The sequence below is a fragment of the Sorex araneus genome, chromosome 2 (genome assembly GCF_027595985.1).
Source record: "Sorex araneus isolate mSorAra2 chromosome 2, mSorAra2.pri, whole genome shotgun sequence".
Lineage (NCBI taxonomy): Eukaryota > Metazoa > Chordata > Mammalia > Eulipotyphla > Soricidae > Sorex > Sorex araneus.
Genome location: NC_073303.1, coordinates 186,278,292 through 186,297,325, shown reverse-complemented (window position 1 = coordinate 186,297,325; position 19,034 = coordinate 186,278,292). Strand labels below are relative to the sequence as shown.

The following is a 19,034-nucleotide window of genomic DNA, read 5'->3' as shown; positions in this document are numbered from 1 at the left end:
CAAAAAGTAAATTTTCCTTGAGCAGAAAATACTTTATTTTCTAAAAAACTACTATAAAATTGAACTTTAATCAAGGAAAACTGAACTACAGTTGATGTTAAAAAATTGTGGAATTTTAAACAAATCTGTTTAATATATAATTCTTTAATATGTATCTTTAAATTTTATAAATTATTCAATAATATACAAAATATGAAGAAAAAGTATGAGTGCACAGATTCCTTTTTATCCTCTAAGGAATTTATGATATCATTTTTTTCACAGGGGCTGGAGCTATAGCACAGCAAGTAGGACATTTGCCTTGCACACGGCCAAACGACCCAGGCTCAATTCCTCCTCCTCTCTTGGAGAGCCTGGCAAGCTTCCAAGAGTATCTCGCCCTCACAGCAGAGTCTGGCAAGCTAGCCTGGCAAGCTACGCATGGCTTATTTGACATGCCAAAACAGTAACAAAAAGTCTCACAATGAAGATGTTACTGGTGCCTGCTCCAGCAAATCCATGAGCAGCAGGATAACAGTGACAGTGACAGTGATATTTTATGCAATTTTTATTTTGCTTTTTAAAATTAAAATTTTGTTTCTTCTTGTGCTACACCTGGCTGCACTCAGAGCTCACTCATGGTGGGGCAAGATGAACCATCTGTTTTACTAGGGTTAAAGCAAGCCTGGCATAATGAAAGAAAAGCTTCCTACCTCTGTATTCTCTCTGGCTTCCCCATAATTTTCTTTTTTCACAGTCACTCACTGTGTTATGGCCTAGAGAATTTCATTTCTGCACAGGGTGACATAAACCCTAGTTATGTTAATAAAATTGAACATTCTAAATATTCCGGGTAACATAATGTGTTTATGAGGCACATCTGAAATTATCTATTTTGTACCAGTATGCATAAAGTAGAATTATAAACTTTCATTTTATCGCAGTTTTCTACTTGTTGAACAAAATGTATTTCAACTTAAACCATAGAAACTTATTTAGTTCTTTAAAAAAGAACCATAGCATCCTGAAAGTCGTGACATAATTTTAAATTATTGTTGAGTGAAATAAATCAATCTAGTATATAATTTTAATGATCTTCTATTATGGAAAAGGTAAAAGTATAAAAGTTAATATGATCAGTGTTTTCCAGGGAGAGAAGAATAACAAAAGACAATAGGATTTTAAGCATACTTATTTTATATAACATTACAATTTGGATACATTCTGTTGCACATTATTGGAAACCTATATAGGATGTAATACCAAGAAAGAACTCTAACAAAAACTATGACCTTGGTTAAAATGTCAATGCAGGTTCATAAATCGTAGCAAATGTGTACCGCTTCACATGTTGATAATGGCAAAAGGTATGCATGAGGGTGAAGGGAGGATATGAAAATCTTTATTTATTTATTTATTTATTTATTTATTTATTTATTTATTTATTGCTTTTTGGGTCACACCCATCGATGCTCAGGCTGGCTGAACATCCTGACTCTGCACTTAGAAATTACCCCTGCCTGGGCTCAGGGGACCATATAGGATGCTGGGAATCAAACCCGGGTTGGCAGCGTGCAAGACAAACGCCCTACCCACTGTGCTATCACTCCAGCCCCAGGATATGAAAATCTTTATCTGTAAACCTGCAACTGCTTTAAGAAAACAAAAATGGAATGTCTTTTCATTTTTCATTAGTGCACTTTTTTTTTTAAATACTTTGGGAGAGCACAGTGGGTAGGGCATTTACCTTGCACGCTGTCGAGCCAGGTTCAATTCCTCCATCCTTTTCAGAGACCCTGACTACATACCGAGAGTATCTTCTCTGCACGGCAGAGCCTGACAAGCTCCCCATGGCGTATTCGATTTGCCAAAAACAGTAACAAGTCTCACAATGGAGATGTTACTGGTGCCCGCTCGAGCAAATCGATGAGCAGATGAGCAACGGGATGATAGTGACAGTGACAATGATTTAAAAGAAGGAAAATATAATGGCAATTATTTTAAATCTTCACTGAAAAGACTGCAAAAGTCTATAAAAATCCATCTTTTAGGTACTCAAGAATTTTGAAAGCTGAATAATGAATATGGAAAGAAAGCAATAATAGTGACACAAGTGTAGAGTGTTCCACTGTCTCATTCATCATTTAACCCAAGAATGAACCATACTAAGTCCTGCTGTAGAGATATGTCTGAATCTGTTGAAATGAAAGTCAGGATAGTATAAAAATATCCTCTCTATGTATTTTGTCATCCACCAATAAGCATTAAAAAATTGAATATTGGTCTTGAAAATATTCAAAGCATATAAAATTTATTTTACTTTTAATTTTGATGTGTATATATCCAATTTAGTCATTGTGAAATTATATATAAAGAGTAGCAAACAGAAGCTATTTTTCATGTGCTAATAGAACAGAAATGAGATTTTAATTAGAGAAATGCTACTTTGAATAGTTATATTTTATTTTTAACCACAACTAAGCACAATCTAATCAAGTATATAATTGATAGAAATGTGACATATCATGCAAACATGTATATTCACATGTACATTATGTGTTGAATCTGATCTTTTAGAATAAATGTGTTAGCTATTGATATGAAAATCTTTTCTTAAGTTTGTATTAGTAAAAATTATTTTAATAAACTAGAAAACAACTATTTTTACCTGCAATATACAAATCTTATTATAGAGTGTTTTCAGAAAATGTATAAAATCAGAATGAGATCACTTTTTTTTATGTCATTCAAGACCATACATTTAGTTTGTGTTTATAATATTGACCATGGGAAGCAGGTATATGTACAAGGTGGAGTGAGAAAGATTATACTGACAAATAGAACTACAGTGATGAATGAAAAAGATTGTGGGTGTAGATATATGACTTTGCTTATTCACATTTTTACCGTTGTGGAACATTCAAAAAAATCAAAGCAAGTCAAATAGAGTAGATATTTTGTTGTGCCATCTTAGATTTACTATATTTTAATCTAATTCATGGAAACTGTTTAAAGAACTTTGCTATGCCAATGATTACTTATCAGTTTCTTTCAACCTATTTGTTGATTAATAAAAACAAAACATTGACACTCCTTACTTAGTTTCTTGATACAGAGTCCCATAAAACTTGTTAACTTTTTCACAACAACAAAGTGATCCCCAACAACATAGTGAAAAAAAAACTGAAAAAGTAATGTCAAGCTACTGTGAGATTCTCTACAAAAATATCCAGGAATTCCCAGGTACTTCCATATTACTCTACCTTGTCAAGCCATGTCAAAAAAAAACTGTAAAGCACAGAAATACAACTTAACTTTCTCACAATGTACCAAAATTCTAAGTTATATCAATGTAAGGTGGGGGGGGGAATCATTATAAAGCATAGATATATTAAGCACCGGCAGCTAAAAATCTCCAGAACCCAGCCGCAGCCCTGCTCAAGGCCACTTTCTATACATTTGGACGAGCCTTATCCATGAAGAAACTGACAGAGGAACTCAGGTATGCGGGACCCGTGGCTGAGATGTCCAAGCCTGCTCGGATCGGGACTGGGCCTCCTCCACCCAGATTCCCAGTTTTCCAGTAGGTTGGCAGTCACACTCACAATCTCCATCCCCCTACCCCTGCTCTGCCCCCTGCCATGTAATCTCATCAACAGCCATGATCCAGAAACTATAAAACAAAGCTCCCAGAAGAGAGCGATGCAGAATCTCGCACAGCAGAACCTGGCAAGCTCCCCGTGGCGTATTCAATATGACAAAAACAATAACAATAATGGGCCTCATTCCCATGATCCTCAATTCGACAGGGATGAATGGAGACATTATTGGTGCCTGCTTGAGGAAATCGATGAGCAATGGGATGACAGTGATACAGTGACACAGATATATTAAAATTATTTTGAAATTTATAAAAACATGCAATAGCAGTGTTTTGGAATAAGAAGGATTTTGTTCCTTAAAATAATTCAAATCCTTAAATATGCACTTTATCATACATTTCTATATTTTAATTTTTATAGGAAATATTCCACAGGATTAAGATAAACATATTTGTGTCTATATGATATTTTATATATTATAAAAATAAAATATTCAATATATTTAGGGGCTGACTATTCTCATATAAAAAAGAATTCAAGAGAAATTATAAGCATGTGAATAATATATACATATAAGGTATTCACAGCATGGCACACGGTATATGTTAAAATAGAGAATATTTTCTTTATTATTAGCATTTTTCCTTATAACTTGAATGTGGATTAGAGAGATCTTTAAATTTCTAGGACTTTATTCGAATGATGCTCAAACTAAATTTTAAAAATATTTTATAAAATGACTTAGAGTCAAATCATGGCAAACGTTTCTGTTTCAGTAGTTGAAGAAACAGTGTGGTGGGTAAGGAACTTGTCTCACATGTGGTGACCCCAAGTTCAATTCCCAGCACCTATTAAGTCTGAGCACAGAGAAAAGATTTGGCCCTGAAAACAGGATGTGCTCCTTTTGTGCTCCCCCCCAAAAAACAAAATAATTTCTGCTTTCAGAAACTGTGACTAGACCAAATAGGACTCCACAACAGATACAACAAATTCTCAACTGGACTGGAGCTGTAGTATAGCAGCTAGAGCGCTTGCCTTCCACACACCGAAGATTCAATCCCTGGCAGCACGTATGTTCCCCTGCGTTCACTAGGAGTGACACTGAGTGCAGAGCCAAGAGTCTGCACTGAAACACACCTGGTATGTCACATAATAAACCCCCAAGCCCCAGACAAACAACTTCTCAACTATATCTGTTTCATTATATATCACCACACTAGTTTTTCTCTGACCTTTAAATGATTTTTATAATAAATTGCACTAATTATTTTAATGTCTGGTGAAAATTTCTGATTTGTGTTCAAAGAGAAGTAACTCACTGATTATAAGTCTATTATTATGTTAAAATATTGGATTTGATTAAATTTGAAATGAGAACACACAACAAAGACAAAAAAGGTTTGCAAGAGTAATAAAGAAAACACATATAACAACACATTTCCTCAGTTTTCTTTATTACAACAATGGAGACACAGATACAAAAAATAAAATGACATTTATTATACTATGAAACACATGCATAGGAATACACATAGTGCTGGATATTATGCCGGCGGTTTTAAATAAGAGATGATTCTGACGAAAATACACTTACAATGCACTATACTTGAAAAAATAAGCTATGATGAAACGAATGTACTTAAAATGATCAGAACATCAACTTTTAAACAGAAATATTATACATAAAAGGAATGTACGATGTGAGATAAAATATTTTTGAAATAAGTTCATATATTGTCAACATTACTTAAAGCAGTAGTAGATTTTACTGTTAGAAAAAGAAAGCACAATAACAGATTTACTTCATAGTGCCCATTAGTACATATATAAAATAAAAATTAATCTAGTACAATTAAAATAATAATAACCTTTAATATTCTGTAGTATTTCAATGTGCAACTTTAAGTTTTTAATTTTTAACATGAGATGAAAACAAATAACTTGACTTAACATGAGTATACAGAAATTAAGAAATCACACAATATACCAAAACTCAATACAACCACAATCAGATTAGTTCATGCTTAAAAAAAATGAAATTTGATTTTACCTCACCTACTATTAAAAAGTATATAAGATACCAATGTGCCAAAAACAATAAAAAGATACCTATTTACCCTATTTCAGGAATACTAAAAGAACTTTTAAGCACAGGTGTTTTTCTTGATGATATTTTTTGATTTTGTCAGAATAATTAAAAGGCATATTATAAAATAATGTGCCTCTTGGCAACATTTGCAGATAGTTTAATATTTAGACTTTGAGGTTAGTAGTACAGGGCAAAGGAGAATTTTCATATTTGTTTATACCATTAATAATCTCAGATAAGACAAAAATCAAAATATTTGTGTTAAATACTAATTCTTGATTTAGAACCATTAAGTAACTTTACTTACTCAATTTGTCTCACAGAAAATTTGAGATGCTACTTATATGTCATTTTTATAATCTTTATGTTTATCATTTTAATACAACAAAATAAAGAGATACAATCGTAAATATAAAAATTAAAAAATGCACACTATAAAATATTAGTCTCATGTCAATGTTAATTTAGAAAAGATAATTTAATACCAAGATTTTGCCAACATAATTAGTTCCTAAATTTTACTTTCTGAATGCTATCATTTAACTACCAAATTTTAAATAGTTAACAATAAATACTAAACTAACTTTACTAACCATGTGATTTTGAAATATATTTTACCAATTATGATTATTTTAAAATCAATTTTCAATATTTAATCTTAGATGATGTGTATTTTTAATTTGAAATATTTAGATTTCAGTTTTTTATTCAATCAATGTTTTAGTGCACAATTCTTGGTGTAGTCTTTATGGAATGTATCTCCATCACAGATGCTAAATTTGAAAATTACAACAAAAAATATTGGAAGAAATATCGTATTTATTTATGGCTAGAATTTGAGAAGAATCATGGAAGAGAGGAAGGAGAGAGCAAAAGAGAGAGTAGGGAAAAAGGAAAAGTAGACATTAGAATGAATAAAATTAAATGGGACAGTGTGTGCTTTAGGACTGGAGCAATAGCGCAGAGGGTAGGGCGTTTGCCTTGCAAGTGGCTGACCCGGGTTTGATTCCTACATCCCTCTCTGGGAGCCCAGCAAACTACCCAGAGTATCTCGCCCACATGGCAGAGCCTGGCAAGCTACCCATGGCCAAAAACAGTAACAAGTATCACACTGGAGATGTTACTTGTCCTTGCTCTAGCAAATCCATGAACAATGGGAGGACAGTGCTACAGTGCTACAGTGTGTGCTTTGCATGTGGAGATCTCACTATAATTCCCAGGGGGTCAGGCTCCTAGCCAGGCCCCACCTTTTGTGGCACTGCTGTTTTCCAGCAATAATTTGCTAGAATAGTATGGTCTGCTGGAGCCCTAAACTCTTAGGTCTGCACAACCCAGTCAGTATTCTTCCCAGTGGTAATTGACCCCTCAAGCACTGCTGTGCAGGCAGTCACCCACCAAATGAACAAAGATTTCTACAAAAGAGAGGAAAAAAAAAAACCGAATTAGAGAAAGCCTACTTAATTTTAACTTACTTAAAATTTGTTTGTATTCTATTATGTAACACATATCCAAGTGGTAATAAAACATATAAATTGACACAGTTAGCAGGACACATTGACTTGGTAATTGACACAGTGATCTCTGTGATCTTGGAACTTTACTCATTGACCTACATAAGGGTCAATGAAAATTATACGATGATATTTGGCATCATAATAGAAAATATAGTCAATCTCTAAATGCTGCTAGTATCATAAAGAAAAAAATTCAGAAGAATGTTTGGACACTTCTATTTTCTACATATGTTTTAAATTAATATAATTTTCATATTAGCTACTCTGAAAGTTAGAATTAAGCATGCTTAATGATTGCAATGGTGATTTCAAAACCACCCATAATCACTAAAATTAATTATAATTAAAAATTTTGCCTTTCAATTTTTAGTATAGGTTTACCACAATAAGAATTTTATTGTTATGTATCTGAAATATTCATTCAGATACAAAAATGTCTTCTCACACACTGTACTTTATTACTGCAAATTAGCCCTAAATACAACTATAAAATATTAAAACTCTTGTGTAATTTTAAAATTTAAATTAAGTATAAGTGGGCATTCATATAAATATTCAATAAAATTATGTTTTATATTGACAAAAATTACTGTGCATAGTTTTAATTTTACTTATTCATTGTATAAAGATGAAAATTCAAAAAATATAAATTATATACAGGAAATAATTTGAGCACTTAAATGTTTAAACACTTAAGTTGCCTTAGTTGACAAAAGGGCACTTTTTGAAATAAAGTTTATTAAACATTTCAATTGTATATAATTCTACTACCCTTGATTAAATATATATGCACTTATAAACTACTAATGAAGATAATGTGAGTGTAGAGTTTAGTTTTTAAAAAGGCATTAATTCTCATGACTCAAAAAATATCATGAGAGTCAGAGCGAGAATGAGAGAGAAAGAAAGAGAATGGGGGGGGAGAGAGAGAGAGAGAGAGAGAGAGAGAGAGAGAGAGGAAGAGAGAGATCACACTAAGATCAAGATCAAATTAAGATTCTTCCTGGAATGAAATTTCAAAGACAGGAAGAGTTTTCTGCTAGCTCTTAACTATACTAAATTATATGTCTGAAATATGATGCTGGTGGCTTATATAGTGATCTAATATGTAATTATGGACTTAAGATAAGGTTTAGAAACCAGTAAGACTGAATTATTCAAGGAGAAAGAATAAGAAACTGTAGAGAAGAGAAGAAAGGACAGATCTCGGTTTACACAAGAAATTCATCCTGATATTTAATATGCACATAATAATAGCCATGTATAAGTAAATTAGCCTAGTATGTAATTGGTATAATATGGTCAAACTTCTGAAATGATGAAACATTTGTCAAGGTGATCTACATGTCATCATACATAAACACATATTTTAACTACATATAATTACTAACATAAAACTCATCTTAACACAAATGCATATTTTATTTAAGAACATAATTTTATTTAAAAATTCATCCTATAAAAGCAAAAATATTATGAGTGCGACTTAGAATAAATTGAATTTTTATGTTTTGCTTACTAACTCGCAATTATTAGAATAAAAAAACTATCAGATTTTCTGGTGGCATTTAACAAAGGTAAAACTAAGGTATGTGAAGATATCTCAGTATCACGTTACCAAATATTAGTTTTTTAAATATCAGAATTCAAGCATTCATTTTACCAAGTTGTTCAGTAATTTGCATTTTAGAATTATTTTATGGCCCATCAAAATGTCATCTAGCTGAACCTGGCTTTGGGTATTTTCATCTCATTGTTCTAACCTTGAGTTACAGAACATAGAACTTAAAGAAACCATCTACATGATTTTGTGAGTGATATTTTATATTTTATCTCCAAGATATCTCCCTGGAGTATACTTTAATATTTACTAAAATGAGACACTTTATATTTAGTAAATATACTTTAATATTTACTAAAATGGGACATTTTATATTTAGCTTTCTTATGGAAATATTCATGTCTAATTTATTATAAAGGTCTAGTCAGGTTATAAAGGAAAGTACAAATTGTTCTTGAAGGTGTCACTGGAACACATTTACTTCCCAGTGTTTACTACATACTAGCAATCAAGATATTTATATACCTTCTCTAAATTTAGATATTGTGAACTATAGTTTGCAATTACAATTGTGTTCTTAACAGAACATTGGCTATAGTTATCTTAACACAAAATATTCCTTAAAAATAGATTAGAGTCCTATATTGCCTGGATTGGGAAATCCTCTTTTCTTAGCATGGGAGAAAAGAGGGATGCAGAAGTGTATTTAATATATAGAGGGCCTGAGCCTATAGGGGAAAGCTGTGAGATTTTCCCCATTGATAATGATTGCTCTGGGCTTATAGTAGATGACTTTCACTAAACTGAGGAAAGTTCCTAAAACTCCCATTTTTGTTGAGAGTCTATCATGAATGAGTTCTGGATCTTTTCCGATGCTCTCTCTGCATTTACTGATATTATCATATGTTTCTGTATTTATCTTCTTATTGCTATGATGTATTCTCTTCACTGACTTGAGAGTGTTAAACCAACCTTGCATTCCTGGGATGAATTCTACTTGGTCATGGTGTATGATATTTTTGATGACTCTTTTATTAGCTAGTGATTTGTTGAGAGTCTTTGCATTTCTGTGTTCATCTATTCCTGTGTTCATCAGGGATGTTGGCCTATAGTTCTCTTTTTTGCATAGTGCCTCTATCTGCTTTTGTTATCAGGGTGATGTTTGCTCACACAAGCTGGGATTGATTCTATTCCTTCAATGTCCTGAAAAAGCCTGAAAAGGATTGGCAATCGGTCCTCTTTAATATCTAGAGGGGTCATCTTTATTTTTATTTTAGTCAGTCTGTGGCCTGGTAAGAAAATGAAGGCAGTAGTAGAGAGCAAGGAGTTTGGAAAAAATCAACAGGCTTCTTAAGTTAGGCCTACTCTTAGATCTTACATGAGAGCACACTGAAAATATGTCATTGTGAAGGATATAAACAATATATTAATGCATGGTAAAAATCATTACTTGCTTCAAGAGACAGACCTCAGAGGCCAAGACCACTTCAGACTGTGTTCAAGGGCCACTTGTAAGAGCCAGGATAAGCATTTCTGGGCATGAACCCAGGGACTTGCGAATGCATGCTGCATCACTTCCACTACATTCATGGCCCCAAGATAAATTAGGGGTGCAGCTGTTAATCATACATGCATACTTGACTGCTTAATAACTCCGTTTTTAATAACAAGATCCAGTTACTAAAATTTGGTAGTGAATCAAAACATAACATACTCTTTCTTTTTTTTACAATGATCAAAACTCAGAAAAGGAAATTTAAATTCAACTTTCCTGAAAGCCTGGGATATGTCCTTAACTGGCATATGCCTGTATTCTTTTAAGGAGTAGAAAAGACAACCTAATTCTCTACTTTTCTGGTAGAGAAATGGGCCTAGGTGTCTAGGCTAAATCAGCTCAAAATAAAAATCTAATCCATTTAAAGGTACACTTTATTAAGAACATCTAAATTTAGATTATTATGTACTCTTGAGCAACTGCAGATAGATAATGTATCAAATTAAATAGAAAAAGCCTTAATATTTACCAAAAAATTGATGTCCAAATTTAAGATAACTCACTTTTAATCTTTATGATAATTTTAGGTCACACAAAGAAAAATAGATAACAATAGAATTATACATCAGGTGCTATAAAAGTGATTTATATATTATGTAAGTGTTTAAACCATGGAACATTTGAAATGTCTGCAAAGCTGGAAAATTTTAAAGGAATAAGCAATACAACCAATATAAAAAAATCCGTATTTCTGCAAAATAACCTTTTCTCTCTATCTAAGATGTATATAGCCACAGATATTTAGTTATATTTGCAAAATAATTGAAGGAATGATTAGTGAAAGCAAAATTTTAAGTTCTGAGTTCAAATTATATGATATTTAACAGTGAAGCAAGTTATGCAGTAAACTGATACCTGGAAAAAGCAATCCTGATTCATTATCCCTCAGTGCTCTTATGACAAATTAGATACTTTAAGGGTTGACAATTGAGGTACAGGAAGAAAGGCTAATTGTTCATGGGTGAAGATACATGCATAATTAGCTGGGCTTTAGAAAATATTTTATCATAATTTTAGTTTATGCTTATAAATATGCAGGACAGAAAATGAAGTATCACTGATATACCAACAACATTAAAACATGCGAGACAAAGTGATGGCAATAATGAAAGAAAACCCAGCAGCACTCGGCCGCCATGACCGGCTTCCATTTTCGCCTTTATTCGCTTCACAGCATTTATCTGCATGATGAAATTATTTTTGAAAAATAGAGTAAGAGTAGAGCAATTAAGGGAACAACAGTAAAGTAACAAACACGAAAATAAATGAAAAGGAAAAAGTGACAGTAGGAAAGAAAAAAAGAGAAAATAATTAATGCAACATTTACACAAAGTAAATATAATTACTATAAAATTTACTGTGATTTAAGGCAAAGAATGGATAGAATTATTTCATATATAAATGTGAAGACATTATAATGTAAATATTTGTCCCATATTAAAACAGCTGAGATTCAATATCAAAAATGATTATTTCACAAGATATAAACCCTTGATTCTATCGTTATTCTTTACATGTAAATATCTCAATTATTTTTAATGGAAATAAAATTACTAAAAAAAAAGTCACTGGTCTTCTCTCATGTCATTAATAAATTCACAACAAAGTTTTAAGCATTTAGGTATTATATTCTGAGTTCTAAAAAGATGAACACAAAGTATTAATAAAAATTCAATATTCTTATATAAAAATTCAGCAATAAGTGTTGAAGCATGCATTTATTCATCTGGCCCCAGACATACTCTGAACATATGTTACCTTTTGTTTTTTTCTAATTATTTTGAGAAGCAAAACTTATGAAACCGTTTCAGGAACTTTACCTTACTCTTTATGATTGCCATGCAAAGCCAAACATATAGTTTACTTAATAATATTAATATATGTTATATGTAATATTATAATGTATAATAATATATATAATGATGCTTGATTTATTCTTCCAAATAGTATAAATGAATTTCAATCTGATTAAACTTCAATTTCATAGTTATTTTATAATTTCAGTGCTTTTTATTCTAAAAAAGATTTAAAAATTGAGGATGGATAAAAGTACAGACGTTAAGGCTCTTGCCTTGCATGCAATAACTATAGGTTTATTCCTGGAACTGCTGTAAAATCTCTGGCCTTTTGTTGTTGTTGACATTGTCATTCAGAGATGGGAGTGTATTACCAGTATTGTTTGAAACTAGAGTGATTTTACAAAGGAGATAATTTACTATACACTGCATCAGAAGAATAATGTTCATCAACATACAAAACAGTTGAAAGCAATGTTAAGATTTACTCTTCTGAGGCACAGAATTATATCATTAGCTTGTTCAGTTTCAAGAACTCAGGTATATTGCATGCTTAAATTTAGATGGCAGAATTATTTTACTACCATCTTAGGAATGTTGGGGTGGAATGAATTGTTAGAAAATTATATTGACAGCCAATGTAAAATTAAAGTCTTTAAATCATAAAACCTAACATATAGTAACGTGGTTACTAAAAATATACTCAGATCTTTCTTGGCTAAAACGCAAACTTTTATAAGGCAAAAATGGTGGGAGGCATCTTCATAAATACATTTATTTCTCTTAGAGAACATCTAAAATACTGTATTCAGTTCACCAAGTTACAAATATCCTAACCATTAAAATCACATACTAAACTAAAACATGCCATTTTATCCACCTCTAATTACAGTGACCATAAACTTGTAATATAGGGTAATCTGTCATATATCCCCAAATTCCCATCTTTATGAAATAAAATGATATGTAATTGTACTATAATCACTATTCTTAATGGCTATTTCACATTGTTTCTTTGTAAATCAAGAAAAACATTACAAGTATTGATACTATTATTACCATTTTAGGCCACACTTTAAGGTACTCAGTTACTCCAGGACCAGGGATCCCTCCTGGCAGGGCTAAAGGGACAAATGGCTGCCAGGATCGATCCCTGGTCAGTCATGCGCAAGGCAAGCACTTGACCTATTGTATTATTGCTCTGGACCCATGATATATATTTAAAACCATTCATCCTTGAGCCATAGAGAAAGTTCAATAGGCTGAGTGCATGCTTTTCATGCAGGAATTTCAGGTTCAATTGACATTGCTTGATCCTCCAAGCACTTCAGTGATTTAAACTGGAAATAGCTCTGGGGCCAGAGTCATATTACAGCAGGTCTGGCGCTTGTCTTGCCTGCAGTCCACCCAGGTTTGACCCTCGGGATCCCATACAGTCCCCGAGCATGTCCAGGAGTGATCCCTGAGTACAGAGTCAGAAATAACCACTGAGCACCACCAGGTGTGGCACCAAAACCAGAAAAAAAAATAAAAGAAGAGCTAGAATTAACTTTGAGAACTTCTTCGGAGTAGTTCAAAAACAAATGAAAAAATAATTCATCCTAAGTAAGTGAAAAAATGGTAAAACCTTTACATCAGTTATTAAATAGTGGAGAACTGTATCCACCAAGATACCCATTTAGAAAGAAAAATCAATAAAATACATGCTATCCATATGTGAGGTGGATGTTGCTAAAAAATCGCTTTTTAGGGCCGGGATGATAGTGTATGATATAAGGCCTTTTATGACCTGTGGCCAATCCTGGTTCAATTTTCAGCACAAAATAAACTGCACCCCAATTCTGAGTAATCCCAGAGCACAGAGCTAGGAGTAAACCCTGAGTACAGTTGTGTATGGCCCCAAACTCCCCCAAATAATATTTTTAGTCCAATAAATAAATATACTTTAGAGTTAATGTTGTTCTTATAAAAGTATATATGCGTCAGGGTGACAGTCCAATGGGTAGGACTTGCACATGGCCAACCAGGTTTGATCTCTGGTACCTGAGCTAACCAGGAATGATCCCTGAGCTCAGAGCCAGAAGGAAATTCTGAGCACTGTTGGGTGTGGCCCACTATATATATATATATATATATATATATATATATACCTTAGTCTAAAATGTATGTGATATAAAACATATTAACTTTTAAAATCTATATGTTATCAAAATTTGATTCAATGACCTCAGGTCCTGCTAATTTACTATAAATACCTTATTTCCATTAGGAGTTTGCATTTTTAATATACCTTTAAGTGGAAAATTAAGACACATAAGCACAAAAGTAATTGTGTTAAAAGCATATATAAGGTCATTTTATCTTATTTTTCCAATACTCAAATTTAAATCTACAGGATATAATGGGGTTAAAGGATTCAAGAGTAACCATCACCTATGGCAGTCATTAAAAGGCTCTAGGACATCTTGAGTAGAGGCTAAAGCGATTCATTCTAGAGCTCCGAGCATTCTAGAATTTTTGATGTGGCTTTCCATAAAATCTCAACCGTTGGTAAAATCAGTAGCACAGTAAACTAGATATTATTTTATGGCATTTTATAGATAAATTAATCCTTTATTTGCTCCTTTTCTAGGAAGCTGCTCTGACTCTGTGTCAACTGCATGTTTTTGAGGACATGAATTCTACCCACATCCCTCCTCAGAGAGTTTCATTTTTGCCTCAGTATGTCTCATTCTCCTTGGCTACTTAACTTGCTTCATTGGCATGAAACAAATAGTCTGTCATTTCATCATATAAGTCACTTTAGCATTATTTTTTACTCGGCTCACATTTTTCTATAATTTACTGAAGGCATTAAATAAATAGGAAATATCCAAGCCACCTAACCTCACCTACTTAATCATTTGTAAAATTTTGGCCTTGAGCGATAGTACAGCAGTTAGGGCGTTTGCCTTGCAAGTAGCCAACCCAGGTTCAATTCCTCCAACCCTCTCGAAGAGTATCTCACTCGCATGGCAGAGCCTGGCAAGTTCCCTGTGGAATATTCGATATGCCAAAAACAGTAACAAGTCTCACAATGGAGACATTATTGGTGCCTGCTCGAGCAAATTGATGAGAAATGGGATGACAGTGATATAGTGATACCTAATTTTACTCCAATCCACTTCAGTAAAATGGGTTAGATACTTCACAACTCTTTGAATTGCGTTTTACTGACTTGTGCCATATAAAGTATCAAACACCTTCATTTTCTCAAATGTATCTCTGTGTCATCTTTCAATATGACACTTTGTGCTTTTCCAGGAATGCTGTATCATTATCCCGATTGAAAGAGATATGGATAGCGGTGTGATTTCTTAGGGAGTCTTAGGGATTCTTCTTAACCCTTCAATTTTCAGTAAGTATTGAATGCCTCTGGTGCTACAGTCACCTCTCTAGGTGCAGGAGGAAGACGTGAATTCTAGAGATATAAACTGCATGTTATAGAACTTAAACAATGTCCATTGATTTTTTTTTTAGCTCAATTCAGGATTCACATACCAGATGTGGTAATGTTGACAACATACATTTCCAACCCTAGTTATCTTATGTCCAAACACATAGATCCCAACAGGCATTTGACATTTTAAAATTAGTAAATATGTTATTTTGGTTTCAACCTGATTCTCAAAATCCTGGTTCCTCCTAAATTCATGATCTTAAGAAATAATTCCTGCAATGCTCCAATTGTCCAAGTAAGAACTCTGAAATCCATCTGTAATTAACTGATGTAAACTGTTACACAGGTAGGTTTATTATCTGACGCTTTCTAAAGGGGCGCTTTAATTCACTTTATCTCTCAAAATTAAATGCCCTTGAAAAATACATTCATTGAAGCAAGTGGCAGCAACATATTTCTTTGTTAAAATAATATGATAGTGCTTTAATAATTTACTAATTTTCTACCTTCCCTAGTAGATTGACATATTTGAGGAGAAGGATAGATTCTGTACTTTGTACAGATAATTCCTCTCTACACAGCTCATTGTTACTCACAAAGAAGTATCACAGTAAAAAAAAGAAAATCAGACTAAATGAATGAATCAACATGAAGATTGAAGGAACAGAAGCATCTACCTTGAAGGTGGGACCATAAATATCAAGAACAATTAATAGCCAAGAGCAAAGTTAAGGCTGTGTATCATGATTCTTTCTTTATTCCTTCCAAGTGCTAACTATAGTCTGACACTTCAGACTAGAAATGGAAAGGAGTTTAGAGTTAATTAATAATAGCATATCTTGGCTATTGGTGGGTCTTTTATGCACATTTTTTGTCTGTGCTTTGTGCTGCTAATGAACAATTTCAAACAAATTACTAGAAATCTGGAAGTATGGCATATGATTATGTCTCTTTTTCACATGTTCTTTTTGTTTGTTTGTTTTTGCTTTTTGGTTACACCAGGCGATGGCTCTGCACTCAGGAATTTATAACTTTTACCTTCGAATACCTGGCTCTATGTTAAATGTTTAGAGAATGAAACTTTTGCATTCTTTGAAGATACGGACTCACAATGAGAATCATATTTATGCCTTTTTCCTGAGGTCTGACTCTTTATTTATTTATTTAATTTTTTTTGCTTTTTGGGTCACACCCAGCGATGCTCAGGGGTTACTCCTGGCTCTGCACTCAGGAATTACTCCTGGCGGTGCTTGGGGGACCATATGGGATGCCGGAGATCGAACCCGGGTCCGCCGCGTGCAAGGCAAATGCCCTACCTGCTGTGCTACTGCTCCGGCCCAGGTCTGACTCTTTAAAGAATAAATACCAAAGACATAATATACTATGATTGCAGAGGCATTCATTGATCTTTCAAACTCATAAAGGTAATGAACTCAAACAATACATGCAATCATTTTTTTAGTTACTAATTCATCTTAAAAATGCTATTATGTGTTGTAAAGCAGCTATAAATTTGAGGTGATTCTGTAACTTTTCTAAATTGCATCTACAAATGAAGAAAACATCTCCTTGCTCAACTCAAATTTCTTTACAATGTGATAAACTGGATATTAAATATGCTAACCATTTGAAAACAGATCAGAACCTCAGTCCTTCTATTGTATTTCTCTAATCTCATATATAAATGATGGTATTAGTTGTCAATATTAGATCAAATGCAAAAGTGAGAGAAGCAAAATAAAGAATGCATTTTAGTGTCTTGGCAATAATAACCAGATTTAAGTATAAAATAAAGCAATAAGAAACAGAAATACTTTGAAAATTCAACATCTATCACTAATATGTATCTACATATTTTCTATATTCTTCTAACTTTGCAATTTAAAATTATAATTGGATAATTTATCAATCAACATTAATATAAAACATTTCAGTTAATTTTAAAAGGCATATCAAGAAGTATTATTTTTGATAAAAATATTAATTATAAAAACTTATTTTCAGTTTTAAAACTATGAAACAATAAAAAATATCATAACAAGGAGATTATATAAATTTTAAATTACAGAATTGGTAAATATAAATTACTGAACCAACAAGTGTGATTTTTCTCCCATCCCCAAATATTATGCATTGTCTGTATATTCTTTCATATCAAATTAAATCATGTTTATCATTAATATATTGTTCTATACATATAGAGCATGTATACGTATGTTTGCATGTATATGTATGTATGCATAATATTAACCAGTAGCATATGATGTTCTATTCTAAAAAGAGCAATGAATATTATGATTTGAGTAAAGTGGCAACCTAATAAGAGGTAAATGTAGTTATGAATTAGGAAGAAATTTTACAATTTAGCTTCTATAATAAGCATCAGAAAAATAATTCAAAATTCCTACAGGATTTTCTAATATTACTAATGCAGTGGTAAAACATTAATTTTTAAACAATGATATATTTCACCTTTGTTCTAAAAAGGGTGATATAGGCTTGTCTGAAATTTTGTGAGTCTCCTTGAAACTTTTTTTTTTGTTTGATCGCTTTGTTTTGGTTTTGTTTGTTTTGGGGCGACACCTGGAAATGCTCAAAGCTTACTTCTGGCTCTGCAGGCTCATGGTTCAAGGGACATTATGTGGCATTGGGATGGCACCCAGGTCAGCTGCATGTAAGGCAGGCGCCAACCTGTTTTATTATCACTCCAGCCACGAAACCCTTAACTATAGTTATAATTACACTTATTTATTGGTATATTAACATACATATATTATATGTACAAATATATGTAACATACATATATTATATTTAATAATACATATATTATATGTAAAATATATGTAACATATATTTATTATATGTAATAATACATATATTATATGCAACATACGTATGTTATTTGTAAATATATAGCCCCTTTTTACACTTAAATTTTATTATTTTCAGGACACTAAAATGCACTATTCACATGGCTTTCTTCATATATATGTGCATGTATATATATACACTCATATGTATGTGTGAATATATGTATGTATGCATATATATGCCTCAGAAAAATAATTCAGTACCCGTCTTTTAGATTTGCTAATATTACTAATGTGAAGGTAAAAGCATTATTCTTTAAACAAAGGTAGATTCCACCTTTGTCCTAAGTATATATATATGTATATATATATATTCAAAAATATGTATATATAGGAATATATCCCTTATGGCTTGATTTTACATCCTCAACATCTACTTTCTCGGTCATGCATGAATCATCTCATTATCTTTGACCACATTTTCCAAGGCACTAGAAATATATTTCCATGTATTGACAATGAGTTATTGTTTTTGTGAAGAGATTTTTTTTAGTCTTAATGCAACTTTTCTTAATATTTTTCATGAACCATTTTTACCTTAAATCTTCTGCCTCTGGCTATCTTTTTCCCTACCACAGCCACAAAATTTGTTGAAGTGTATTTACAAATTTACCCATGCCAAATTGCAA

At 32.4% G+C, this 19,034-nt stretch overlaps 1 protein-coding gene across 2 annotated transcripts in view; it reads right to left on the bottom strand.

Annotated features, from left to right (window-relative positions):
• Nucleotides 1-19,034, bottom strand: part of NCAM2 (neural cell adhesion molecule 2) — a 456,616-nt gene that overhangs the window by 32,817 nt on the left and 404,765 nt on the right. The window contains exon 16 of one of the 2 annotated variants that reach the window (XM_055125317.1): nucleotides 8,600-11,481. The exons of the other annotated variant lie outside the window; for it this stretch is intronic. Coding sequence (XP_054981292.1) covers nucleotides 11,375-11,481 — 107 coding nt within the window. The 3' untranslated portion in view covers nucleotides 8,600-11,374. Of the gene's footprint in view, nucleotides 1-8,599; nucleotides 11,482-19,034 lie in introns of those variants that run through there. 2 annotated transcript variants of the gene reach the window in all.